This window comes from Harmonia axyridis, chromosome 6, assembly GCF_914767665.1.
Source record: "Harmonia axyridis chromosome 6, icHarAxyr1.1, whole genome shotgun sequence".
In the NCBI taxonomy this organism is placed as follows: domain Eukaryota; kingdom Metazoa; phylum Arthropoda; class Insecta; order Coleoptera; family Coccinellidae; genus Harmonia; species Harmonia axyridis.
Genome location: NC_059506.1, coordinates 11,660,654 through 11,686,519, shown reverse-complemented (window position 1 = coordinate 11,686,519; position 25,866 = coordinate 11,660,654). Strand labels below are relative to the sequence as shown.

The 25,866-nt window shown below is 38.9% G+C and overlaps 1 protein-coding gene across 1 annotated transcript in view; it reads left to right on the top strand.

Moving 5' to 3' along the window:
- LOC123683066 (histone H1B-like) overlaps positions 1-25,590 on the top strand; it is a 50,555-nt gene extending 24,965 nt beyond the window's left edge. The window contains exon 2 of the mRNA XM_045621964.1: positions 25,576-25,590. Coding sequence (XP_045477920.1) covers positions 25,576-25,590 — 15 coding nt within the window. The remainder of the gene's footprint in view (positions 1-25,575) is intronic.
- The last annotated feature ends 276 nt before the right edge of the window (positions 25,591-25,866 follow it).

Here is a 25,866-nt window from a genome sequence, read left to right as displayed (position 1 = left end):
TTAAACAAAAAAAAGGGAATAAGAACAGTCCCTCATACCAAAGTGGTTTCCTTAGACACGTGTGTCAAGCTTTCGTCCCTGTGCAATACGATGAAAAGTGTTAGAATGAGAAACATTGAAGGAAATAACAAACAAATGAAATCAACAACAGAAGTCAGCCGTCCAATTGTGGTTACAGCAGCAATTGACCTTACTACGTGGGAGATTATAGCTACCCGCGTGTCATCCGAGTCCAAGAAAATCAACAATGTGGAATGGCTTACTTGGATAATTGTTCATTAAACAAAAAGAAGGGAATAAGAACAGTCCCTTATACCAAAGTGGTTTCCTCAGACACGTGTGTCAAGCTTTCGTCCCTGTTTAATACGATGAAAAGAGTTAGAATGAGAAACATTGAAGGAAATAACAAACAAATGAAATCAACAACAGAAGTCAGTCGTGCATTTGTGGTTACAGCAGAAATTGACCTCACCACGTGGGAGATTATACCTGCGTGTCATCCGAGTCCAAGAAAATCAACAATGTGGAATGGCTTACTTGGATAATTGTTCATTAAACAAAAAGAAGGCAATAAGAACAGTCCCTTATACCAAAGTGGTTTCCTTAGACAAGTGTGTCAAGCTTTCGTCCCTGTTTAATACGATGAAAAGAGTTAGAATGAGAAACATTGAAGGAAATAACAAACAAATGAAATCAACAACAGAAGTCAGCCGTCCAATTGTGGTTACAGCAGAAATTGACCTCACCACGTGGGAGATTATACCTGCGTGTCATCCGAGTCCAAGAAAATCAACAATATGGAATGGCTAACTTGGATAATTGTTCATTAAACAAAAAGAAGGGAATAAGAACAGTTCCTTTTACCAATGTGATTTCCTTAGACATGTGAGTCAAGCTTTCGTCCCTGTTTAATACGATGAAAAGAGTTAGAATGAGAAACATTGAAGGAAATAACAAACAAATGAAATCAACAACAGAAGTCAGCCGTCCAATTGTGGTAACAGCAGCAATTGACCTTACCACGTGGAAGATTATAGCAACCCGCGTGTCATCCGAGTCCAAGAAAATCAACAATGTGGAATGGCTTACTTGGATAATTGTTAATTAAACAAAAAGAAGGGAATGAGAACAGTCCCTCATACCAAAGTGGTTTCCTTAGACACGTGTGTCAAACTTTCGTCCCTGTGCTATACGATGAGAAGTGTTAGAATGAGAAACATTGAAGGAAATAACAAACAAATGAAATCAACAACAGAAGTCAGCCGTCCAATTGTGGTTACAGCAGCAATTGACCTTACCACGTGGGAGATTATAGCTACCCGTGTGTAATCCGAGTCCAAGAAAATCAACAATGTGGAATGGCTTATTTGGATAATTGTTAATCAAACAAAAAGAAGGGAATAAGAACAGTTCCTTTTACCAATGTGATTTCCTTAGACACGTGAGTCAAGCTTTCGTCCCTGTGCAATACGATGAGAAGTGTTAGAATGAGAAACATTGAAGGAAATAACAAACAAATGAAATCAACAACAGAAGTCAGTCGTGCATTTGTGGTTACAGCAGCAATTGACCTTACCCCAGGGAAATTATAGCTACCTGCGTGACAGCCGAGTCTAAGAAAATCAACAATGTGGAATGGCTTACTTGGATAATTGTTCATTAAACAAAAAGAAGGGAATGAGAACAATCCCTCATACCAAAGTGGTTTCCTTAGACACGTGTGTCAAGCTTTCGTCCCTGTGCAATACGATGAAAAGTGTTAGAATGAGAAACATAGAAGGAAATAACAAACAAATGAAATCAACAACAGAAGTCAGTCGTGCATTTGTGGTTACAGCAGCAATTGACCTTACCACGTGGTAGATTATAGCTACCTGCGTGACATCCGATTCCAAGAAAATCAACAATGTGGAATGGCTTACTTGGATAATTGTTCATTAAACAAAAAGAAGGGAATAAGATCAGTCCCTTATACCAAAGTGGTTTCCTTAGACACGTGTGTCAAGCTTTCGTCCTTGTGCAATACGATGAAAAGTGTTAAAATGAGAAACATTGAAGGAAATAACAAACGAATGAAATCAACAACAGAAGTCAGTCGTGCATTTGTGGTTACAGCAGCAATTGACCTCACCACGTGGGAGATTATAGCTACCTGCGTGACATCCGAGTCCAAGAAAATCAACAATGTGAAGTGGCCTACTTGGATAATTGTTGATTGAACAAAAAAAGGGAATAAGAACAGTCCCTTATACCAAAGTTGTTTCCTTGGACACGTGTGTCAAGCTTTCGTCCCTGTGCAATACGATGAATAGTGTTAGAATGAGAAACATAGAAGGAAATAACAAACAAATGAAATCAACAACAGAAGTCAGTCGTGCATTTGTGGTTACAGCAGCAATTGACCTTACCACGTGGGAGATTATAGCTACCTGCGTGACATCCGAGTCCAAGAAAATCAACAATATGGAATGGCTAACTTGGATAATTGTTCATTAAACAAAAAGAAGGGAATAAGAACAGTCCCTTATACCAAAGTGGTTTCCTTAGACACGTGTGTCAAGATTTCGTCCCTGTGTAATACGATGAAAAGAGTTAGAATGAGAAACATTGAAGGAAATAACGAACAAATGAAATCAACAACAGAAGTCAGTCGTGCATTTGTGGTTACAGCTATAATCTCCCACGTGGTGAGGTCAATTGCTGCTGTAACCACAAATGCACGACTGACTTCTGTTGTTGATTTCATTTGTTTGTTATTTCCTTCAATGTTTCTCATTCTAACTCTTTTCATCGTATTACGCAGGGACGAAAGCTTGACACACGTGTCTAAGGAAACCACTTTGGTATAAGGGACTGTTCTTATTCCCTTCTTTTTGTGGTTACAGCAGCAATTGACCTCACCACGTGGGAGATTATAGCTACCTGCGTGTCATCCGAGTCCAAGAAAATCAACAATGTGGAATGGCTTACTTGGATAATTGATCATTAAACAAAAAAAAGGGAAGAAAGAAGGGAATAAGAACAGTCCCTTATACCAATGTGGTTTCCATAGACACGTGTGTGAAGCTTTCGTCCCTGTGCAATACGATGAGAAGTGTAAGAATGAGAAACATTGAAGGAAATAACAAACAAATGAAATCAACAACAGAAGTCAGCCGTCCAATTGTGGTTACAGCAGCGATTGACCTTACCACGTGGGAGATTATAGCTACCCGCGTGTCATCCGAGTCCAAGAAAATCAACAATGTGGAATGGCTTACTTGGATAATTGTTAATTAAACAAAAAGAAGGGAATAAGAACAGTCCCTTATACCAAAGTGGTTTCCTTAGACACGTGTGTCAAGCTTTCGTCCCTGTGTAATACGATGAAAAGAGTTAGAATGAGAAACATTGAAGGAAATAACAAACAAATGAAATCAACAACAGAAGTCAGTCGTGCATTTGTGGTTACAGCAGAAATTGACCTCACCACGTGGGAGATTATACCTGCGTGTCATCCGAGTCCAAGAAAATCAACAATGCGGAATGGCTTACTTGGCTAATTGATCATTATACAGTAAGGAGGGAATACGAACAGTCCCTTATACCAATGTGGTTTCCATAGACACGTGTGTCAAGCTTTCGTCCCTGTGCAATACGATGAGAAGTGTTAGAATGGGAAACATTGAAGGAAATAACAAACAAATGAAATCAACAACAGAAGTCAGCCGTCCAATTGTGGTTACAGCAGAAATTGACCTCACCACGTGGGAGATTATACCTGCGTGTCATCCGAGTCCAAGAAAATCAACAATGTGGAATGGCTTACTTGGATAATTGTTCATTAAACAAAAAGAAGGGAATAAGAACAGTCCCTTATACCAAAGTGGTTTCCTTAGACACGTGTGTCAAGCTTTCGTCCCTGTTTAATACGATGAAAAGAGTTAGAATGAGTAACATTGAAGGAAATAACAAACAAATGAAATCAACAACAGAAGTCAGCCGTCCAATTGTGGTAACAGCAGCAATTGACCTTACCACGTGGAAGATTATAGCAACCCGCGTGTCATCCGAGTCCAAGAAAATCAACAATGTGGAATGGCTTACTTGGATAATTGTTAATTAAACAAAAAGAAGGGAATAAGAACAGTTCCTTTTACCAATGTGATTTCCTTAGACACGTGAGTCAAGCTTTCGTCCCTGTGCAATACGATGAGAAGTGTTAGAATGAGAAACATTGAAGGAAATAACAAACAAATGAAATCAACAACAGAAGTCAGTCGTCCAATTGTGGTTACAGCAGCAATTGACCTTACCTCGTGGAAGATTTTAGCTACCTGCGTGACATCCAAGTCCAAGAAAATCAACAATGTGGAATGGCTTATTTGGATAATTGTTCATCAAAAAGGAAAAAGGGAATAAGAACAGTCCCTTATACCAATGGAGTTTCCTTAGACACGTGTGTCAAGCTTTCGTCCCTGTGCAATACGATGAAAAGTGTTAGAATGAGAAACATAGAAGGAAATAACAAACAAATGAAATCAACAACAGAAGTCAGTCGTGCAATTGTGGTTACAGCAGCAATTGACCTTACCACGTGGGAGATTATAGCTACCTGCGTGAAATCCAAGTCCAAGAAAATCAACAATGTGGAATGGCTTACTTGGATAATTGTTCATTAAACAGAAAAAAGGGAATAAGAACAGTCCCTTATACCAAAGTGGTTTCCTTAGACAAGTGTGTCAAGCTTTCGTCCCTGTTTAATACGATGAAAAGAGTTAGAATGAGAAACATTGAAGGAAATAACAAACAAATGAAATCAACAACAGAAGTCAGCCGTCCAATTGTGGTTACAGCAGAAATTGACCTCACCACGTGGGAGATTATACCTGCGTGTCATCCGAGTCCAAGAAAATCAACAATATGGAATGGCTAACTTGGATAATTGTTCATTAAACAAAAAGAAGGGAATAAGAACAGTTCCTTTTACCAATGTGATTTCCTTAGACATGTGAGTCAAGCTTTCGTCCCTGTTTAATACGATGAAAAGAGTTAGAATGAGAAACATTGAAGGAAATAACAAACAAATGAAATCAACAACAGAAGTCAGCCGTCCAATTGTGGTAACAGCAGCAATTGACCTTACCACGTGGAAGATTATAGCAACCCGCGTGTCATCCGAGTCCAAGAAAATCAACAATGTGGAATGGCTTACTTGGATAATTGTTAATTAAACAAAAAGAAGGGAATAAGAACAGTCCCTTATACCAAAGTGGTTTCCTTAGACACGTGTGTCAAACTTTCGTCCCTGTGCAATACGATGAGAAGTGTTAGAATGAGAAACATTGAAGGAAATAACAAACAAATGAAATCAACAACAGAAGTCAGCCGTCCAATTGTGGTTACAGCAGCAATTGACCTTACCACGTGGGAGATTATAGCTACCCGTGTGTAATCCGAGTCCAAGAAAATCAACAATGTGGAATGGCTTATTTGGATAATTGTTAATCAAACAAAAAGAAGGGAATAAGAACAGTTCCTTTTACCAATGTGATTTCCTTAGACACGTGAGTCAAGCTTTCGTCCCTGTGCAATACGATGAGAAGTGTTAGAATGAGAAACATTGAAGGAAATAACAAACAAATGAAATCAACAACAGAAGTCAGTCGTGCATTTGTGGTTACAGCAGCAATTGACCTTACCCCAGGGAAATTATAGCTACCTGCGTGACAGCCGAGTCTAAGGAAACCAACAATGTGGAATGGCTTACTTGGATAATTGTTCATTAAACAAAAAGAAGGGAATGAGAACAGTCCCTCATACCAAAGTGGTTTCCTTAGACACGTGTGTCAAGCTTTCGTCCCTGTGCAATACGATGAAAAGTGTTAGAATGAGAAACATAGAAGGAAATAACAAACAAATGAAATCAACAACAGAAGTCAGTCGTGCATTTGTGGTTACAGCAGCAATTGACCTTACCACGTGGTAGATTATAGCTACCTGCGTGACATCCGATTCCAAGAAAATCAACAATGTGGAATGGCTTACTTGGATAATTGTTCATTAAACAAAAAGAAGGGAATAAGATCAGTCCCTTATACCAAAGTGGTTTCCTTAGACACGTGTGTCAAGCTTTCGTCCTTGTGCAATACGATGAAAAGTGTTAAAATGAGAAACATTGAAGGAAATAACAAACGAATGAAATCAACAACAGAAGTCAGTCGTGCATTTGTGGTTACAGCAGCAATTGACCTCACCACGTGGGAGATTATAGCTACCTGCGTGACATCCGAGTCCAAGAAAATCAACAATGTGAAGTGGCCTACTTGGATAATTGTTGATTGAACAAAAAAAGGGAATAAGAACAGTCCCTTATACCAAAGTTGTTTCCTTGGACTCGTGTGTCAAGCTTTCGTCCCTGTGCAATATGATGAATAGTGTTAGAATGAGAAACATAGAAGGAAATAACAAACAAATGAAATCAACAACAGAAGTCAGTCGTGCATTTGTGGTTACAGCAGCAATTGACCTTACCACGTGGGAGATTATAGCTACCTGCGTGACATCCGAGTCCAAGAAAATCAACAATATGGAATGGCTAACTTGGATAATTGTTCATTAAACAAAAAGAAGGGAATAAGAACAGTCCCTTATGCCAAAGTGGTTTCCTTAGACACGTGTGTCAAGCTTTCGTCCCTGTGTAATACGATGAAAAGAGTTAGAATGAGAAACATTGAAGGAAATAACAAACAAATGAAATCAACAACAGAAGTCAGTCGTGCATTTGTGGTTACAGCAGCAATTGCACGACTGACTTCTGTTGTTGATTTCATTTGTTTGTTATTTCCTTCAATGTTTCTCATTCTAACTCTTTTCATCGTATTACGCAGGGACGAAAGCTTGACACACGTGTCTAAGGAAACCACTTTGGTATAAGGGACTGTTCTTATTCCCTTCTTTTTGTTTAATGAACAATGAACATGACCTCACCACGTGGGAGATTATAGCTACCTGCGTGTCATCCGAGTCCAAGAAAATCAACAATGTGGAATGGCTTACTTGGATAATTGATCATTAAACAAAAAAAAGGGAAGAAAGAAGGGAATAAGAACAGTCCCTTATACCAATGTGGTTTCCATAGACACGTGTGTGAAGCTTTCGTCCCTGTGCAATACGATGAGAAGTGTAAGAATGAGAAACATTGAAGGAAATAACAAACAAATGAAATCAACAACAGAAGTCAGCCGTCCAATTGTGGTTACAGCAGCGATTGACCTTACCACGTGGGAGATTATAGCTACCCGCGTGTCATCCGAGTCCAAGAAAATCAACAATGTGGAATGGCTTACTTGGATAATTGTTAATTAAACAAAAAGAAGGGAATAAGAACAGTCCCTTATACCAAAGTGGTTTCCTTAGACACGTGTGTCAAGCTTTCGTCCCTGTGTAATACGATGAAAAGAGTTAGAATGAGAAACATTGAAGGAAATAACAAACAAATGAAATCAACAACAGAAGTCAGTCGTGCATTTGTGGTTACAGCAGAAATTGACCTCACCACGTGGGAGATTATACCTGCGTGTCATCCGAGTCCAAGAAAATCAACAATGCGGAATGGCTTACTTGGCTAATTGATCATTATACAGTAAGGAGGGAATACGAACAGTCCCTTATACCAATGTGGTTTCCATAGACACGTGTGTCAAGCTTTCGTCCCTGTGCAATACGATGAGAAGTGTTAGAATGGGAAACATTGAAGGAAATAACAAACAAATGAAATCAACAACAGAAGTCAGCCGTCCAATTGTGGTTACAGCAGAAATTGACCTCACCACGTGGGAGATTATACCTGCGTGTCATCCGAGTCCAAGAAAATCAACAATGTGGAATGGCTTACTTGGATAATTGTTCATTAAACAAAAAGAAGGGAATAAGAACAGTCCCTTATACCAAAGTGGTTTCCTTAGACACGTGTGTCAAGCTTTCGTCCCTGTTTAATACGATGAAAAGAGTTAGAATGAGTAACATTGAAGGAAATAACAAACAAATGAAATCAACAACAGAAGTCAGCCGTCCAATTGTGGTAACAGCAGCAATTGACCTTACCACGTGGAAGATTATAGCAACCCGCGTGTCATCCGAGTCCAAGAAAATCAACAATGTGGAATGGCTTACTTGGATAATTGTTAATTAAACAAAAAGAAGGGAATAAGAACAGTTCCTTTTACCAATGTGATTTCCTTAGACACGTGTGTCAAGCTTTCGTCCCTGTGCAATACGATGAGAAGTGTTAGAATGAGAAACATTGAAGGAAATAACAAACAAATGAAATCAACAACAGAAGTCAGTCGTCCAATTGTGGTTACAGCAGCAATTGACCTTACCTCGTGGAAGATTTTAGCTACCTGCGTGACATCCAAGTCCAAGAAAATCAACAATGTGGAATGGCTTATTTGGATAATTGTTCATCAAAAAGGAAAAAGGGAATAAGAACAGTCCCTTATACCAATGGAGTTTCCTTAGACACGTGTGTCAAGCTTTCGTCCCTGTGCAATACGATGAAAAGTGTTAGAATGAGAAACATAGAAGGAAATAACAAACAAATGAAATCAACAACAGAAGTCAGTCGTGCAATTGTGGTTACAGCAGCAATTGACCTTACCACGTGGGAGATTATAGCTACCTGCGTGAAATCCAAGTCCAAGAAAATCAACAATGTGGAATGGCTTACTTGGATAATTGTTCATTAAACAGAAAAAAGGGAATAAGAACAGTCCCTCATACCAAAGTGGTTTCCTTAGACACGTGTGTCAAGCTTTCGTCCCTGTGCAATACGATGAAAAGTGTTAGAATGAGAAACATTAAAGGAAATAACAAACAAATGAAATCAACAACAGAAGTCAGCCGTCCAATTGTGGTTACAGCAGTAATTGACCTTACCACGTGGGAGATTATAGCTACCCGCTTGTCATCCGAGTCCAAGAAAATCAACAATGTGGAACGGCTTACTCGGATAATTGTTCATTAAACAAAAAAAAGGGAATAAGAACAGTCCCTCATACCAAAAAGGTTTCCTTAGACACGTGTGTCAAGCTTTCGTCCCTGTGCAATACGATGAAAAGTGTTAGAATGAGAAACATTGAGGGAAATAACAAACAAATGAAATCAACAACAGAAGTCAGCCGTCCAATTGTGGTTACAGCAGCAATTGACCTTACTACGTGGGAGATTATAGCTACCCGCGTGTCATCCGAGTCCAAGAAAATCAACAATGTGGAATGGCTTACTTGGATAATTGTTCATTAAACAAAAAGAAGGGAATAAGAACAGTCCCTTATACCAAAGTGGTTTCCTCAGACACGTGTGTCAAGCTTTCGTCCCTGTTTAATACGATGAAAAGAGTTAGAATGAGAAACATTGAAGGAAATAACAAACAAATGAAATCAACAACAGAAGTTAGTCGTGCATTTGTGGTTACAGCAGAAATTGACCTCACCACGTGGGAGATTATACCTGCGTGTCATCCGAGTCCAAGAAAATCAACAATGTGGAATGGCTTACTTGGATAATTGTTCATTAAACAAAAAGAAGGCAATAAGAACAGTCCCTTATACCAAAGTGGTTTCCTTAGACAAGTGTGTCAAGCTTTCGTCCCTGTTTAATACGATGAAAAGAGTTAGAATGAGAAACATTGAAGGAAATAACAAACAAATGAAATCAACAACAGAAGTCAGCCGTCCAATTGTGGTTACAGCAGAAATTGACCTCACCACGTGGGAGATTATACCTGCGTGTCATCCGAGTCCAAGAAAATCAACAATATGGAATGGCTAACTTGGATAATTGTTCATTAAACAAAAAGAAGGGAATAAGAACAGTTCCTTTTACCAATGTGATTTCCTTAGACATGTGAGTCAAGCTTTCGTCCCTGTTTAATACGATGAAAAGAGTTAGAATGAGAAACATTGAAGGAAATAACAAACAAATGAAATCAACAACAGAAGTCAGCCGTCCAATTGTGGTAACAGCAGCAATTGACCTTACCACGTGGAAGATTATAGCAACCCGCGTGTCATCCGAGTCCAAGAAAATCAACAATGTGGAATGGCTTACTTGGATAATTGTTAATTAAACAAAAAGAAGGGAATGAGAACAGTCCCTCATACCAAAGTGGTTTCCTTAGACACGTGTGTCAAGCTTTCGTCCCTGTGCAATACGATGAGAAGTGTTAGAATGAGAAACATTGAAGGAAATAACAAACAAATGAAATCAACAACAGAAGTCAGCCGTCCAATTGTGGTTACAGCAGCAATTGACCTTACCACGTGGGAGATTATAGCTACCCGTGTGTAATCCGAGTCCAAGAAAATCAACAATGTGGAATGGCTTATTTGGATAATTGTTAATCAAACAAAAAGAAGGGAATAAGAACAGTTCCTTTTACCAATGTGATTTCCTTAGACACGTGAGTCAAGCTTTCGTCCCTGTGCAATACGATGAGAAGTGTTAGAATGAGAAACATTGAAGGAAATAACAAACAAATGAAATCAACAACAGAAGTCAGTCGTGCATTTGTGGTTACAGCAGCAATTGACCTTACCCCAGGGAAATTATAGCTACCTGCGTGACAGCCGAGTCTAAGAAAATCAACAATGTGGAATGGCTTACTTGGATAATTGTTCATTAAACAAAAAGAAGGGAATGAGAACAGTCCCTCATACCAAAGTGGTTTCCTTAGACACGTGTGTCAAGCTTTCGTCCCTGTGCAATACGATGAAAAGTGTTAGAATGAGAAACATAGAAGGAAATAACAAACAAATGAAATCAACAACAGAAGTCAGTCGTGCATTTGTGGTAACAGCAGCAATTGACCTTACCACGTGGTAGATTATAGCTACCTGCGTGACATCCGATTCCAAGAAAATCAACAATGTGGAATGGCTTACTTGGATAATTGTTCATTAAACAAAAAGAAGGGAATAAGATCAGTCCCTTATACCAAAGTGGTTTCCTTAGACACGTGTGTCAAGCTTTCGTCCTTGTGCAATACGATGAAAAGTGTTAAAATGAGAAACATTGAAGGAAATAACAAACGAATGAAATCAACAACAGAAGTCAGTCGTGCATTTGTGGTTACAGCAGCAATTGACCTCACCACGTGGGAGATTATAGCTACCTGCGTGACATCCGAGTCCAAGAAAATCAACAATGTGAAGTGGCCTACTTGGATAATTGTTGATTGAACAAAAAAAGGGAATAAGAACAGTCCCTTATACCAAAGTTGTTTCCTTGGACACGTGTGTCAAGCTTTCGTCCCTGTGCAATACGATGAATAGTGTTAGAATGAGAAACATAGAAGGAAATAACAAACAAATGAAATCAACAACAGAAGTCAGTCGTGCATTTGTGGTTACAGCAGCAATTGACCTTACCACGTGGGAGATTATAGCTACCTGCGTGACATCCGAGTCCAAGAAAATCAACAATATGGAATGGCTAACTTGGATAATTGTTCATTAAACAAAAAGAAGGGAATAAGAACAGTCCCTTATACCAAAGTGGTTTCCTTAGACACGTGTGTCAAGCTTTCGTCCCTGTGTAATACGATGAAAAGAGTTAGAATGAGAAACATTGAAGGAAATAACAAACAAATGAAATCAACAACAGAAGTCAGTCGTGCATTTGTGGTTACAGCAGCAATTGCACGACTGACTTCTGTTGTTGATTTCATTTGTTTGTTATTTCCTTCAATGTTTCTCATTCTAACTCTTTTCATCGTATTACGCAGGGACGAAAGCTTGACACACGTGTCTAAGGAAACCACTTTGGTATAAGGGACTGTTCTTATTCCCTTCTTTTTGTTTAATGAACAATGAACATGACCTCACCACGTGGGAGATTATAGCTACCTGCGTGTCATCCGAGTCCAAGAAAATCAACAATGTGGAATGGCTTACTTGGATAATTGATCATTAAACAAAAAAAAGGGAAGAAAGAAGGGAATAAGAACAGTCCCTTATACCAATGTGGTTTCCATAGACACGTGTGTGAAGCTTTCGTCCCTGTGCAATACGATGAGAAGTGTAAGAATGAGAAACATTGAAGGAAATAACAAACAAATGAAATCAACAACAGAAGTCAGCCGTCCAATTGTGGTTACAGCAGCGATTGACCTTACCACGTGGGAGATTATAGCTACCCGCGTGTCATCCGAGTCCAAGAAAATCAACAATGTGGAATGGCTTACTTGGATAATTGTTAATTAAACAAAAAGAAGGGAATAAGAACAGTCCCTTATACCAAAGTGGTTTCCTTAGACACGTGTGTCAAGCTTTCGTCCCTGTGTAATACGATCAAAAGTGTAAGAATGAGAAACATTGAAGGAAATAACAAACAAATGAAATCAACAACAGAAGTCAGCCGTCCAATTGTGGTTACAGCAGCGATTGACCTTACCACGTGGGAGATTATAGCTACCTGCGTGACATCCGAGTCCAAGATAATCAACAATGTGGAATGGCTTATTTGGATAATTGTTCATCAAAAAGGAAAAAACGAATAAGAACAGTCCCTTATACCAATGTGGTTTCCTTAGACACGTGTGTCAAGCTTTCGTCCCTGTGCAATACGATGAAAAGTGTTAGAATGAGTAACATAGAAGGAAATTACAAACGAATGAAATCAACAACAGAAGTCAGTCGTGCATTTGTGGTTACAGCAGCAATTGACCTTACCACGTGGGAGATTATAGCTACCTGCGTGACATCCGAGTCCAAGAAAATCAACAATGTGGAATGGCCTACTTGGATAATTGTTGATTAAACAAAAAAAGGGAATAAGAACAGCCCCTTATACCAATGTGGTTTCCATAGACACGTGTGTCAAGCTTTCGTCCCTGTGCAATACGATGAAAAGTGTTAGAATGAGAAACATAGAAGGAAATAACAAACAAATGAAATCAACAACAGAAGTCAGTCGTGCATTTGTGGTTACAGCAGCAATTGACCTTACCACGTGGGAGATTATAGCTACCTGCGTGTCATCCGAGTCCGAGATGATCAACAATGTGGAATGGCTTACTTGGATAATTGATCATTATACAGAATGAAGGGAATAAGAACAGTCCCCCTTATTCCAATGTGGTTTCCATAGACACGTGTGTCAAGCTTTCGTCCCTGTGCAATACGATGAGAAGTGTTAGAATGAGAAACATTGAAGGAAATAACAAACAAATGAAATCAACAACAGAAGTCAGCCGTCCAATTGTGGTTACAGCAGCAATTGACCTTACCACGTGGGAGATTATAGCTACCCGCGTGTCATCCGAGTCCAAGAAAATCAACAATGTGGAATGGCTTACTTGAACAATTGTTCATCCACAACACAAGTCAGCCGTCCATTTGTGGTAACAGCAGCAATTGACCTTACCACGTGGTAGGTTATAGCTACCTGCGTGACATCCGAGTCCAAGAAAACAATGTGGAATGGCTTACTTGGATAATTGTTCATTAAACAAAGAAAAAAGAAATAAGCACAGTCCCCCAAAGCAGAGCGGTTTCCTTAGACACGTTTGTCAAGCTTTCGTCCTCAGCAATACGATGAAAAGTGTAAGAATGAGAATCATTGAAGGAAATAACAAACAAATGAAATCAACAACAGAAGTCAGCCTTCCAATTGTGGTTACAGGAGCAATTGACCTTACCACCACGTCGGAGATTATAGCTACCTGCGTGACATTCGAGTCCAAGAAAAACAACAATGTGAAATGGCTTACTTGAATAATTGTTCATTGAACAAAAAAAAAAGGAATGAGAACAGTCCCTTATACCAAAGTGGTTTCCTTTGACACTTGTGTCAAGCTTTCGTCCCTGTGCAATACGATGAAAAGTGTTAGAATGAGAAACATTGAAGAAAATAACAAACGAATGAAATCAACAACAGAAGTCAGTCGTGCATTTGTGGTTACAGCAGCAATTGACCTTACCACGTGGGAGATTATAGCTACCTGCGTGACATACGAGTCCAAGAAAATCAACAATGTGGAATGGCCTACTTGGATAATTGTTCATCAAAAAGAAAAAGGGAATAAGAACAGTCCCTTATACCAATGTGGTTTCCTTAGACACGTGTGTCAAGCTTTCGTCCCTGTGCAATAAGATGAGAAGTGTTAGAATGAGAAACATTGAAGGAAATAACAAACAAATGAAATCAACAACAGAAGTCAGCCGTCCAATTGTGGTTACAGCAGCAATTGACCTTACCACGTGGGAGATTATAGCTACCTGCGTGTCATCCGAGTCCAAGAAGATCAACAATGTGGAATGGCTTACTAGGATAATTCTTCATTATTCAGAAAGAAGGAAATAAAAACAGTCCCTTATACCAATGAGGTTTCCTTAGACACGTGTGTCAAGCTTTCGTCCCTGTGCAATACGATGAGAAGAGCTACCTGCGTGACATCCGAGTCTAAGAAAATCAACAATGTATTCCACATTGTTGATTTTCTTTTTGTTTAATGAACAATTATCCAAGTAAGCCATTCCGGCTTACTTGGATAATTGTTCATTAAACAAAAAGATGGGAATAAGAACAGTCCCTTATACCAAAGTGGTATCCTTAGACACGTGTGTCAAGCTTTCGTCCCTGTGCAATACGATGAAAAGTGTTAGAATGAGAAACATTGAAGAAAAAAACAAACGAATGAAATCAACAGAAGTCAGTCGTGCATTTGTGGTTACAGCAGCAATTGACCTTACCACGTGATAGATTATAGCTACCTGTCATCCGAGTCCAAGAAAATCAACAATGTGGAATGGCTTACTTGGATAATTGTTCATTAAACAAAAAGAAGGCAATAAGAACAGTCCCTTATACCAAAGTGGTTTCCTTAGACAAGTGTGTCAAGCTTTCGTCCCTGTTTAATACGATGAAAAGAGTTAGAATGAGAAACATTGAAGGAAATAACAAACAAATGAAATCAACAACAGAAGTCAGCCGTCCAATTGTGGTTACAGCAGAAATTGACCTCACCACGTGGGAGATTATACCTGCGTGTCATCCGAGTCCAAGAAAATCAACAATATGGAATGGCTAACTTGGATAATTGTTCATTAAACAAAAAGAAGGGAATAAGAACAGTTCCTTTTACCAATGTGATTTCCTTAGACACGTGAGTCAAGCTTTCGTCCCTGTTTAATACGATGAAAAGAGTTAGAATGAGAAACATTGAAGGAAATAACAAACAAATGAAATCAACAACAGAAGTCAGCCGTCCAATTGTGGTAACAGCAGCAATTGACCTTACCACGTGGAAGATTATAGCAACCCGCGTGTCATCCGAGTCCAAGAAAATCAACAATGTGGAATGGCTTACTTGGATAATTGTTAATTAAACAAAAAGAAGGGACTGAGAACAGTCCCTCATACCAAAGTGGTTTCCTTAGACACTTGTGTCAAACTTTCGTCCCTGTGCAATACGATGAGAAGTGTTAGAATGAGAAACATTGAAGGAAATAACAAACAAATGAAATCAACAACAGAAGTCAGCCGTCCAATTGTGGTTACAGCAGCAATTGACCTTACCACGTGGGAGATTATAGCTACCCGTGTGTAATCCGAGTCCAAGAAAATCAACAATGTGGAATGGCTTATTTGGATAATTGTTAATCAAACAAAAAGAAGGGAATAAGAACAGTTCCTTTTACCAATGTGATTTCCTTAGACACGTGAGTCAAGCTTTCGTCCCTGTGCAATACGATGAGAAGTGTTAGAATGAGAAACATTGAAGGAAATAACAAACAAATGAAATCAACAACAGAAGTCAGTCGTGCATTTGTGGTTACAGCAGCAATTGACCTTACCCCAGGGAAATTATAGCTACCTGCGTGACAGCCGAGTCTAAGAAAATCAACAATGTGGAATGGCTTACTTGGATAATTGTTCATTAAACAAAAAGAAGGGAATGAGAACAGTCCCTCATACCAAAGTGGTTTCCTTAGACACGTGTGTCAAGCTTTCGTCCCTGTGCAATACGATGAAAAGTGTTAGAATGAGAAACATAGAAGGAAATAACAAACAAATGAAATCAACAACAGAAGTCAGTCGTGCATTTGTGGTTACAGCAGCAATTGACCTTACCACGTGGTAGATTATAGCTACCTGCGTGACATCCGATTCCAAGAAAATCAACAATGTGGAATGGCTTACTTGGATAATTGTTCATTAAACAAAAAGAAGGGAATAAGATCAGTCCCTTATACCAAAGTGGTTTCCTTAGACACGTGTGTCAAGCTTTCGTCCTTGTGCAATACGATGAAAAGTGTTAAAATGAGAAACATTGAAGGAAATAACAAACGAATGAAATCAACAACAGAAGTCAGTCGTGCATTTGTGGTTACAGCAGCAATTGACCTCACCACGTGGGAGATTATAGCTACCTGCGTGACATCCGAGTCCAAGAAAATCAACAATGTGAAGTGGCCTACTTGGATAATTGTTGATTGAACAAAAAAAGGGAATAAGAACAGTCCCTTATACCAAAGTTGTTTCCTTGGACACGTGTGTCAAGCTTTCGTCCCTGTGCAATACGATGAATAGTGTTAGAATGAGAAACATAGAAGGAAATAACAAACAAATGAAATCAACAACAGAAGTCAGTCGTGCATTTGTGGTTACAGCAGCAATTGACCTTACCACGTGGGAGATTATAGCTACCTGCGTGACATCCGAGTCCAAGAAAATCAACAATATGGAATGGCTAACTTGGATAATTGTTCATTAAACAAAAAGAAGGGAATAAGAACAGTCCCTTATACCAAAGTGGTTTCCTTAGACACGTGTGTCAAGATTTCGTCCCTGTGTAATACGATGAAAAGAGTTAGAATGAGAAACATTGAAGGAAATAACAAACAAATGAAATCAACAACAGAAGTCAGTCGTGCATTTGTGGTTACAGCAGCAATTGTTCATTGTTGAATTGCTGCTGTAACCACAAATGCACGACTGACTTCTGTTGTTGATTTCATTTGTTTGTTATTTCCTTCAATGTTTCTCATTCTAACTCTTTTCATCGTATTACGCAGGGACGAAAGCTTGACACACGTGTCTAAGGAAACCACTTTGGTATAAGGGACTGTTCTTATTCCCTTCTTTTTGTTTAATGAACAATGAACATGACCTCACCACGTGGGAGATTATAGCTACCTGCGTGTCATCCGAGTCCAAGAAAATCAACAATGTGGAATGGCTTACTTGGATAATTGATCATTAAACAAAAAAAAGGGAAGAAAGAAGGGAATAAGAACAGTCCCTTATACCAATGTGGTTTCCATAGACACGTGTGTGAAGCTTTCGTCCCTGTGCAATACGATGAGAAGTGTAAGAATGAGAAACATTGAAGGAAATAACAAACAAATGAAATCAACAACAGAAGTCAGCCGTCCAATTGTGGTTACAGCAGCGATTGACCTTACCACGTGGGAGATTATAGCTACCCGCGTGTCATCCGAGTCCAAGAAAATCAACAATGTGGAATGGCTTACTTGGATAATTGTTAATTAAACAAAAAGAAGGGAATAAGAACAGTCCCTTATACCAAAGTGGTTTCCTTAGACACGTGTGTCAAGCTTTCGTCCCTGTGTAATACGATGAAAAGTGTAAGAATGAGAAACATTGAAGGAAATAACAAACAAATGAAATCAACAACAGAAGTCAGCCGTCCAATTGTGGTTACAGCAGCGATTGACCTTACCACGTGGGAGATTATAGCTACCTGCGTGACATCCGAGTCCAAGATAATCAACAATGTGGAATGGCTTATTTGGATAATTGTTCATCAAAAAGGAAAAAACGAATAAGAACAGTCCCTTATACCAATGTGGTTTCCTTAGACACGTGTGTCAAGCTTTCGTCCCTGTGCAATACGATGAAAAGTGTTAGAATGAGTAACATAGAAGGAAATTACAAACGAATGAAATCAACAACAGAAGTCAGTCGTGCATTTGTGGTTACAGCAGCAATTGACCTTACCACGTGGGAGATTATAGCTACCTGCGTGACATCCGAGTCCAAGAAAATCAACAATGTGGAATGGCCTACTTGGATAATTGTTGATTAAACAAAAAAAGGGAATAAGAACAGCCCCTTATACCAATGTGGTTTCCATAGACACGTGTGTCAAGCTTTCGTCCCTGTGCAATACGATGAAAAGTGTTAGAATGAGAAACATAGAAGGAAATAACAAACAAATGAAATCAACAACAGAAGTCAGTCGTGCATTTGTGGTTACAGCAGCAATTGACCTTACCACGTGGGAGATTATAGCTACCTGCGTGTCATCCGAGTCCGAGATGATCAACAATGTGGAATGGCTTACTTGGATAATTGATCATTATACAGAATGAAGGGAATAAGAACAGTCCCCCTTATTCCAATGTGGTTTCCATAGACACGTGTGTCAAGCTTTCGTCCCTGTGCAATACGATGAGAAGTGTTAGAATGAGAAACATTGAAGGAAATAACAAACAAATGAAATCAACAACAGAAGTCAGCCGTCCAATTGTGGTTACAGCAGCAATTGACCTTACCACGTGGGAGATTATAGCTACCCGCGTGTCATCCGAGTCCAAGAAAATCAACAATGTGGAATGGCTTACTTGAACAATTGTTCATCCACAACACAAGTCAGCCGTCCATTTGTGGTAACAGCAGCAATTGACCTTACCACGTGGTAGGTTATAGCTACCTGCGTGACATCCGAGTCCAAGAAAACAATGTGGAATGGCTTACTTGGATAATTGTTCATTAAACAAAGAAAAAAGAAATAAGCACAGTCCCCCAAAGCAGAGCGGTTTCCTTAGACACGTTTGTCAAGCTTTCGTCCTCAGCAATACGATGAAAAGTGTAAGAATGAGAATCATTGAAGGAAATAACAAACAAATGAAATCAACAACAGAAGTCAGCCTTCCAATTGTGGTTACAGGAGCAATTGACCTTACCACCACGTCGGAGATTATAGCTACCTGCGTGACATTCGAGTCCAAGAAAAACAACAATGTGAAATGGCTTACTTGAATAATTGTTCATTGAACAAAAAAAAAAGGAATGAGAACAGTCCCTTATACCAAAGTGGTTTCCTTTGACACTTGTGTCAAGCTTTCGTCCCTGTGCAATACGATGAAAAGTGTTAGAATGAGAAACATTGAAGAAAATAACAAACGAATGAAATCAACAACAGAAGTCAGTCGTGCATTTGTGGTTACAGCAGCAATTGACCTTACCACGTGGGAGATTATAGCTACCTGCGTGACATACGAGTCCAAGAAAATCAACAATGTGGAATGGCCTACTTGGATAATTGTTCATCAAAAAGAAAAAGGGAATAAGAACAGTCCCTTATACCAATGTGGTTTCCTTAGACACGTGTGTCAAACTTTCGTCCCTGTGCAATAAGATGAGAAGTGTTAGAATGAGAAACATTGAAGGAAATAACAAACAAATGAAATCAACAACAGAAGTCAGCCGTCCAATTGTGGTTACAGCAGCAATTGACCTTACCACGTGGGAGATTATAGCTACCCGCGTGTCATCCGAGTCCAAGAAGATCAACAATGTGGAATGGCTCACTAGGATAATTCTTCATTATTCAGAAAGAAGGAAATAAAAACAGTCCCTTATACCAATGAGGTTTCCTTAGACACGTGTGTCAAGCTTTCGTCCCTGTGCAATACGATGAGAAGAGCTACCTGCGTGACATCCGAGTCTAAGAAAATCAACAATGTATTCCACATTGTTGATTTTCTTTTTGTTTAATGAACAATTATCCAAGTAAGCCATTCCGGCTTACTTGGATGATGGGAATAAGAACAGTCCCTTATACCAAAGTGGTATCCTTAGACACGTGTGTCAAGCTTTCGTCCCTGTGCAATACGATGAAAAGTGTTAGAATGAGAAACATTGAAGAAAAAAACAAACGAATGAAATCAACAGAAGTCAGTCGTGCATTTGTGGTTACAGCAGCAATTGACCTTACCACGTGATAGATTATAGCTACCTGCGTGGCATCCGAGTCCAAGAAAATCAACAATGTTACTTGGCTTACTTGGATAATTGTTCATCAAAAAAAAAAAGGGAATAAGAACAGTCCCTTATTCCAATGTGGTTTCCTTAGACACGTGTGTCAAGCTTTCGTCCCTGTGCAATACGATGAAAAGTGTTAGAATGAGAAACATAGAAGGAAATAACAAACAAATGAAATCAACAACAGAAGTCTGTCGTGCATTTGTGGTTACAGCAGCAATTGACCTCACCACGTGGGAGATTATAGCTACCTGCGTGACATCCGAGTCCAAGAAAATCAACAATGTGGAATGGCTTACTTGGATAATTGTTCATTAAACAAAAAAAAGGGAATAAGAACAGTCCCTCATACCAAAGTGGTTTCCTTAGACACGTGTGTCAAGCTTTCGTCCCTGTGCAATACGATGAAAAGTGTTAGAATGAGAAACATAGAAGGAAATAACAAACAAATGAAATCAACAACAGAAGTCAGCCGTCCAATTGTGGTTACAGCAGCAATTGACCTTACCACGTGGGAGATTATAGCTACCCGCGTGTCATCCGAGTCCAAGAAAATCAACAATGTGGAAAGGCTTACTTGGATAATTCTTCATTATACAGAAAGAAGGAAATAAAAACAGTCCCTTATACCAATGAGGTTTCCTTAGACACGTGTGTCAAGCTTTCGTCCCTGTGCATTACGATGAAAAGTGTAAGAATGAGAAACATTGAAGGAAATAACAAACAAATGAAATCAACAACAGTAGTCAGCCGTTCAATTGTTGTTACAGCAGCAATTGATTTTACCACGTGGGAGATTATAGCTACCTGCGTGACATCCGAGTCCAAGAAAATCAACAATGTGGAATTGCTTACTTGGATAATTGTTCATTTTACAAAGAAAAAAGAAATAAGCTCAGTCCCCCAAAGCAGAGCGGTTTCCTTGGACACGTGTGTCAAGCTTTCGTCCCTGTGCATTACGATGAAAAGTGTGAGAATGAGAATCATTGAAGGAAATAACAAACAAATGAAATCAACAAAAGAAGTCAGCCTTCCAATTGTGGTTACAGGAGCAATTGACCTTACCACGTCGGAGATTATAGCTACCTGCGTGACATCCGAGTCCAAGAAAAACAACAATGTGAAATGGCTTACTTGAATAATTGTTTATTAAACAAAAAAAAAGGGAATGAAAACAGTCCCTTATACCAAAGTTGTTTCCTTTGACACTTGTGTCAAGCTTTCGTCCCTGTGCAATACGATGAAAAGTGTTAGAATGAGAAACATTGAAGAAAATAACAAACTAATGAAATCAACAACAGAAGTCAGTCGTGCATTTGTGGTTACAGCAGCAATTGACCTTACCACGTGGGAGATTATAGCTTCCTGCGTGACACACGAGTCCAAGAAAATCAAAAATGTGGAATGGCTTACTTGGATAATTGTTCATCAAAAAGAAAAAGGGAATAAGAACAGTCCCTTATACCAATGTGGTTTCCTTAGACACGTGTGTCAAGCTTTCGTCCCTGTGCGATACGATGAGAATTGTTAGAATGAGAAACATAGAAGGAAATAACAAACAAATGAAATCAACAATAGAAGTCAGTCGTGCATTTGTGGTTACAGCAGCAATTGACCTTACCACGTGGGAGATTAGAGCTACCTGCGTGACATCCGAGTCCAAGAAAATCAACAATGTGGAATGGCTTACTTGGATAATTGTTCATTAAACAAAAAGAAGGGAATAAGAACAGTCCCTTATACCAAAGTGGTTTCCTTTGACACTTGTGTCAAGCTTTCGTCCCTGTGCAATACGATGAAAAGTGTTAGAATGAGAAACATTGAAGAAAATAACAAACGAATGAAATCAACAACAGAAGTCAGTCGTGCATTTGTGGTTACAGCAGCAATTGACCTTACCACGTAGGAGATTATAGCTTCCTGCGTGACATACGAGTCCAAGAAAATCAAAAATGTGGAATGGCTTACTTGGATAATTGTTCATCAAAAAGAAAAAGGGAATAAGAACAGTCCCTTATAACAATGTGGTTTCCTTAGACACGTGTGTCAAGCTTTCGTCCCTGTGCAATACGATGAGAAGTGTTAGAATGAGAAACATAGAAGGAAATAACAAACAAATGAAATCAACAATAGAAGTCAGTCGTGCATTTGTGGTTACAGCAGCAATTGACCTTACCACGTGGGAGATTAGAGCTACCTGCGTGACATCCGAGTCCAAGAAAACAATGTGGAATTGCTTACTTGGATAATTGTTCATTGAACAAAGAAAAAAGAAATAAGCTCAGTCCCCCAAAGCAGAGCGGTTTCCTTGGACACGTGTGTCAAGCTTTCGTCCTCAGCAATACGATGAAAAGTGTGAGAATGAGATTCATTGAAGGAAATAACAAACAAATGAAATCAACAACAGAAGTCAGCCTTCCAATTGTGGTTACAGGAGCAATTGACCTTACCACGTCGGAGATTATAGCTACCTGCGTGACATCCGAGTCCAAGAAAATCAACAATGTGGAATGGCTTACTTGGATAATTGTTCATTAAACAAAAAGAAGGAAATAAGAACAGTCCCTTATACCAAAGTGGTTTCCTTAGACACGTGTGTCAAGTTTTCGTCCCTGTGTAATACGATGAAAAGAGTTAGAATGAGAAACATTGAAGGAAATAACAAACAAATGAAATCAACAACAGAAGTCAGTCGTGCAATTGTGGTTACAGCAGCAATTGACCTTACCACGTGGGAGATTATAGCTACCTGCGTGACATCCGAGTCCAAGAAAATCAACAATGTGGAATGGCTTATTTGGATAATTGTTCATCAAAAAGGAAAAAGGGAATAAGAACAGTCCCTTATACCAATGTGGTTTCCTTAGACTCGTGTGTCAAGTTTTCGTCCCTGAGCAATACGATGAAAAGTGTTAGAATGAGAAACATTGAAGAAAATAACAAACAAATGAAATCATCAACAGATGTCAGTCGTGCATTTGTGGTTACAGCAGCAATTGACCTAACCTCGTGGAAGATTATAGCTACCTGCGTGACATCCGAGTCCAAGAAAATCAACAATGTGGAATGGCTTATTTGGATAATTGTTCATCAAATAGGAAAAAGGGAATAAGAACAGTCCCTTATACCAATGTGGTTTCCTTAGACACGTGTGTCAAGCTTTCGTCCCTGTGCAATACGATGAGAAGTGTTAGAATGAGAAACATAGAAGGAAATAACAAACAAATGAAATCAACAATAGAAGTCAGTCGTGCATTTGTGGTTACAGCAGCAATTGACCTTACCACGTGGGAGATTAGAGCTACCTGCGTGACTTCCGAGTCCAAGAAAATCAACAATGTGGAATGGCTCACTTGGATAATTGTTCATTAAACAAAAAGAAGGGAATGAGAACAGTCTCTTATACCAAAATGGTTTCCTTAGACACGTGTGTCAAGCTTTCGTCCCTGTGCAATACCATGAAAAGTGTTAGAATGAGAAACATTGAAGGAAATAACAAACGAATGAAATCAACAACAGAAGTCAGTCGTCCAATTGTGGTTACAGCAGCAATTGACCTTACCTCGTGGAAGATTTTAGCTACCTGCGTGACATCCAAGTCCAAGAAAATCAACAATGTGGAATGGCTTATTTGGATAATTGTTCATCAAAAAGGAAAAAGGGAATAAGAACAGTCCCTTATACCAATGGAGTTTCCTTAGACACGTGTGTCAAGCTTTCGTCCCTGTGCAATACGATGAAAAGTGTTAGAATGAGAAACATAGAAGGAAATAACAAACAAATGAAATCAACAACAGAAGTCAGTCGTGCAATTGTGGTTACAGCAGCAATTGACCTTACCACGTGGGAGATTATAGCTACCTGCGTGAAATCCAAGTCCAAGAAAATCAACAATGTGGAATGGCTTACTTGGATAATTGTTCATTAAACAGAAAAAAGGGAATAAGAACAGTCCCTCATACCAAAGTGGTTTCCTTAGACACGTGTGTCAAGCTTTCGTCCCTGTGCAATACGATGAAAAGTGTTAGAATGAGAAACATTAAAGGAAATAACAAACAAATGAAATCAACAACAGAAGTCAGCCGTCCAATTGTGGTTACAGCAGCAATTGACCTTACCACGTGGGAGATTATAGCTACCCGCTTGTCATCCGAGTCCAAGAAAATCAACAATGTGGAACGGCTTACTCGGATAATTGTTCATTAAACAAAAAGAAGGGAATAAGAACAGTCCCTTATACCAAAAAGGTTTCCTTAGACACGTGTGTCAAGCTTTCGTCCCTGTGCAATACGATGAAAAGTGTTAGAATGAGAAACATTGAAGGAAATAACAAACAAATGAAATCAACAACAGAAGTCAGCCGTCCAATTGTGGTTACAGCAGCAATTGACCTTACTACGTGGGAGATTATAGCTACCCGCGTGTCATCCGAGTCCAAGAAAATCAACAATGTGGAATGGCTTACTTGGATAATTGTTCATTAAACAAAAAGAAGGGAATAAGAACAGTCCCTTATACCAAAGTGGTTTCCTTAGACACGTGTGTCAAGCTTTCGTCCCTGTTTAATACGATGAAAAGAGTTAGAATGAGAAACATTGAAGGAAATAACAAACAAATGAAATCAACAACAGAAGTCAGTCGTGCATTTGTGGTTACAGCAGAAATTGACCTCACCACGTGGGAGATTATACCTGCGTGTCATCCGAGTCCAAGAAAATCAACAATGTGGAATGGCTTACTTGGATAATTGTTCATTAAACAAAAAGAAGGCAATAAGAACAGTCCCTTATACCAAAGTGGTTTCCTTAGACAAGTGTGTCAAGCTTTCGTCCCTGTTTAATACGATGAAAAGAGTTAGAATGAGAAACATTGAAGGAAATAACAAACAAATGAAATCAACAACAGAAGTCAGCCGTCCAATTGTGGTTACAGCAGAAATTGACCTCACCACGTGGGAGATTATACCTGCGTGTCATCCGAGTCCAAGAAAATCAACAATATGGAATGGCTAACTTGGATAATTGTTCATTAAACAAAAAGAAGGGAATAAGAACAGTTCCTTTTACCAATGTGATTTCCTTAGACACGTGAGTCAAGCTTTCGTCCCTGTTTAATACGATGAAAAGAGTTAGAATGAGAAACATTGAAGGAAATAACAAACAAATGAAATCAACAACAGAAGTCAGCCGTCCAATTGTGGTAACAGCAGCAATTGACCTTACCACGTGGAAGATTATAGCAACCCGCGTGTCATCCGAGTCCAAGAAAATCAACAATGTGGAATGGCTTACTTGGATAATTGTTAATTAAACAAAAAGAAGGGAATGAGAACAGTCCCTCATACCAAAGTGGTTTCCTTAGACACGTGTGTCAAACTTTCGTCCCTGTGCAATACGATGAGAAGTGTTAGAATGAGAAACATTGAAGGAAATAACAAACAAATGAAATTCAATTCAATTCAATTCAATTTATTCATCAATAGGTATAAATATATACATCATACAAAAACTTCACTTGCAGAAATATACAGCCTAAGCAAGCTTGTATGCTGTCATTATCTGCTTCTACAACTGATGAACATTCTCCCCAGTTAAACAAAAAATCAATACATTTGTTGAAAGAGAAACAACAAAAAGATAGATTACTAATTGAAAGGCATAACAAGCCAAAGAAACGAAAAAAAAAAAAAAAAAAAACAGAAAACAAAAAATCATGCCGATAGGATGGCCTCGAATCTATCAGAATTAAGAACTACATAATTTCGGAGATGATATCTGAAAAGTTTACTTTTTACACTGGTTGTTGATTTAA